Raw genomic sequence first — 3767 nt, 5'->3', positions numbered from 1 at the left:
AAGTTGAAATATGTTTATGGACTTTGCTTCTACTAAAGATAATAAGGATTTCTACAATATAATAAAATTTATGTAATACAAAGAAGAAAATATCTTTGCAATTTATAACTAAAACTCCCAATGACATTCTTCTCCCTTCCCAAACAGTAGGTATCACTCTCCACATTCCAGGAAATCGAAAATTTTGTCCCCTTACATGTCCACAACCTGTTGCCATCTCCACTTTCAGCAAGCAGTACATTTGATTAAGGTGTGTTTGCCCGGGGATGGGTGGATGGGGCTCTGGGTTTGTTAAAATAAATTCTGAAAAACAAAACTCAGAAGCCCAGCTAGCCCCAGGGTTTGGGGTAGGATGTTGTGGACCTAACCTTCCTAAGCACTAATTTTGTATTTTCAGGTGACTGTACTACTGTACTTGATCTTCCTGTCACCAGAGTGTCCTCCCTGCCCTCCATGGCCAGCACAAATCCTCCCTTCCTCATTCAGCCGCCCCACCATCCACTGGGTATTGGCTCTCTCTTCTCTACACTCTCAACACTCGATCCACTTCCTTTCAGAGCACGGGATAATCATATTCTACCGTGTACTATGGCTGTGTACACAGGGATCACCTGGAAAAGAAGGTTCCTGCATTCTGTATACAAGGACATCAATATCTGACTTTTTAATTGCTGTTGTAGGAGAAAGAATGAAAAGGTGATTCCTTACCTCCCACACAAGAGCAGGTACACCTTTGTACTCCAAGAACTAGAACGTGGGTCTTAAGCTCTGAGAGCTTGCAAAAAAGATGGAATGCCGGGCCCTAGTCCTACCCCTGTTGTGTAAGCTCCCCAGGTGATTCTGATGCTGGTGGCCAGAGGCCACAATTTAGGAAACTCTGCAATAAGGATTTAAAAAAATCTCTTCCCCCACTTCTTCCGCTGAACAATTTCTTTAGCATTTCAGGAACTGCATTGAGAAAAATCGTCATTTTTACTTGGAAGGTTTGGCCCCAAAGAAATTAACTTGGATCTTCCTTCCCCAGGGTGGGAGTGAGGGGAGGGGTGAGGATAGAAACAAAGAGGAGAGTCCTTCAAAACCGAGAGAGAGGCAGGGCCCAAACCGCGAGACCTGGATAGAGGGAACGGAGAGGATGTGTTAGAGTTTTGAAAGTGCGGAGGAATATGGGGTGACTGCTTGGTAGGAGGGGTGTGGGGCACTCTGAAGCCTCAGTGGTTATTCTGCACCCAAGCCTGTCACACACGGGAGTGAGGACAGCTGCCTTCAAACACACCTCACGGCCGAGGGCCAGGNGTAAATATAGTTAGTTTGATCTGCTGTGCAAACACAAGGTTATTCATGTGTCTTTTACAAGCTGTTAATGGAATTAAGTGTCTCAATTAAAGAACAGATATAGTTTGTATAAGTGAAATTACCTGAAGAAAGTCACGAAGAACTGTACCAGATCCATAAAATTGCTGTGCTGGGAGAAGGCAATCTGTGACAGAAAAACAAGGAGTGTGATTAGGTGGCTTACAAAATAGCAGCATCATTACCTCAGGCTTCTCGGTTCAAGAGTTAAGCTGAAAGGCATACTTTCAATTTTAAAGAAGAAATTAATGAAATTTTCACTTGAGGAAAAGAGCCTTATCCCGTTAGTGTCTTTTCTTGCTTAACTGCCAACCAAAGAGTAATACAGCAGGTCCTCAAATAATGTCGTTCCATTCAATGTCGTTTCCTTATACAACATTGAAGAGATGCCGTAGGAACTTAACTTGTTTATATCAATTAGACTATGGTAAAGTTGGTTTTGTTATATGCTGTTTTGCTTAAAGTCACAGAATCCATCAATGACATCAAGTGAAGACTTACTGTATTCCGAGACTTCAACCTCCTCCAGTGCCCCTCTGCTCATGATATCATATCTAAGTTCTTATACTCTGATCTTGAAGACCTCTCAGACTGCTATGTGAAAACCCTAAATGACAGGAAAGTCAGTTTGCTTGCTACCTCCTCATGCCTTCCTCCAGACAAAAATACTCTCCTGGTTAGCTTCCAATTCCAATTCTTGATCTATCTGAAGGTAGGTAGCCTCATGCTGTGCCCTTCATTACATCAACATTTATGGGCTCAGTGTGAACTCACTTCAAGACACGGTCCTTCTGTTTAACCGTATCTCAATTATACTATGTTGAATATCACCTGATATTTAATATAATATCAGTTGGGACTTAAATAACTTCATCATACAGTTAATAATCTTTATACCAAGAATATAAAAAAAGCTCTAACATAGTTCATCAAATCTAAGATACCACTGACTAAAAGAGGCATTATTTTGTGTACTATTCAGAAAAAATGCTGCCCTCCCAAAAATGAAAAAACTGTCAATTAAACTATGACAAATGCTTTTAAAAACATGGACTGTAAGATGAATCTTGATTTTAAAGATATTAGAATATGAAAAAATGTGCACCCAGGATTTATTACTAAGTAGGACAACTGTGTCCTTATCATTACCTACGATACATGTATGCAGTCCTGGCCAGATGTTATGATGTATTCCCTGCTTTTTGTTTTAAGGGAACACAAGCCCTCCTTGGAGAGAATGGTACTACAGATGAAATAATTACTGAATAAGGTGATAACTGTTGCAGTACAGACAATAAACATGACAAGAATCAGAGAAGTAAATGACTAGCATTTCTTTCCCAAATCCCACTCAACACCCCCTTTCTTTGTCAGGCAGCAACTCCCATCCTGTGGCATTGCAAGAAAAGTGCTATGCCCAGGTCCCAGCACAGTTAACAATTCAATGCTCTGCGCTCTTTTTACAGCCAGACTCAGATAGGCAGAGAGGTTTCCACTGTTTGCTTTTTGATGGTCTTATTTTCTTTTTGACATTCCATAAAGTGCCAATACTACCTATTCAGGCCACAGGATATTATGGGGCATAGAATTGAAGATTTTGTGTCCTCCCTTTAGCCATCATTTATAATCAGAAATACAAAGATAACAGATTTCATATTACAGATTAGATACCCACATTCTTTGCTTTTCCTTCCTTTATTGCAGTAATCAATAAGGAGGCTCCTTGAGAATATGGCTACAGTCCTCCCATAGAAGCTTTTTTAATTAGGCTGGAGAAGGACAATTATATAAACAAAATTATTTAATCTTGAGGAATGAAGATTCCAGGTTACAACACATAAAGACGGAGAAGGAAACAGATTCTAGTCCATTCAATCATTTATATAATTTAATCTTTTAAAACATTAGTACGTCCTCAGTGTTTAGGCTTAAAGAAATTTGTGAGACGTTTTTACTCATTGTGGGGCTGCCAGAAAGTTTGGATGCCAATAGCACCTTCTGAGGACCTACCAGGTATCCATGTGCCCTGTGCCATGTAACACTGCCCAGCGTTGGGATCCCAGCCATTAGCATATTTTCTTGGTAAAACTGGGTCATACCACATTCATGTCCAATTTAAAATCATAGCAAACCTATATAAACTGGCTGCCAGTGTGGCTGGTACCCAAGTCTTGCATTATTCTAAAAGGGAGTCCTCGTTTGTTAAATGTTTGTCATCTAAGTTACACGGTTTCCTAGGGAAGCAAAAGTCATAACATAAAAATGTTGATGAATGGACTGACCACTGAGAAACATTTAGCCCTGCTTAACACCCTACCCACTGTGTCAGTCTTTGTTGATTAATGTTTAATTGATAGGGTGATGAACTTATTGTCCAAACTAAGAATCTCTGTGAAGGGGAGTGTTAATAAAAATTA

General features: G+C 40.1%; 1 protein-coding gene across 1 annotated transcript in view; it reads right to left on the bottom strand.

Moving 5' to 3' along the window:
• The window catches only part of ATRN (attractin), a 157644-nt gene that overhangs the window by 46390 nt on the left and 107487 nt on the right, over positions 1–3767 (bottom strand). Inside the window, exon 17 of the mRNA XM_019644591.1 lies at positions 1416–1477. Within this exon, the coding sequence (XP_019500136.1) occupies positions 1416–1477 (62 nt within the window). The remainder of the gene's footprint in view (positions 1–1415; positions 1478–3767) is intronic.

Source organism: Hipposideros armiger, unplaced genomic scaffold (genome assembly GCF_001890085.2).
Source record: "Hipposideros armiger isolate ML-2016 unplaced genomic scaffold, ASM189008v1 scaffold_89, whole genome shotgun sequence".
NCBI classification, from domain to species: domain Eukaryota; kingdom Metazoa; phylum Chordata; class Mammalia; order Chiroptera; family Hipposideridae; genus Hipposideros; species Hipposideros armiger.
This window is presented reverse-complemented; position numbering and strand designations above follow the sequence as displayed.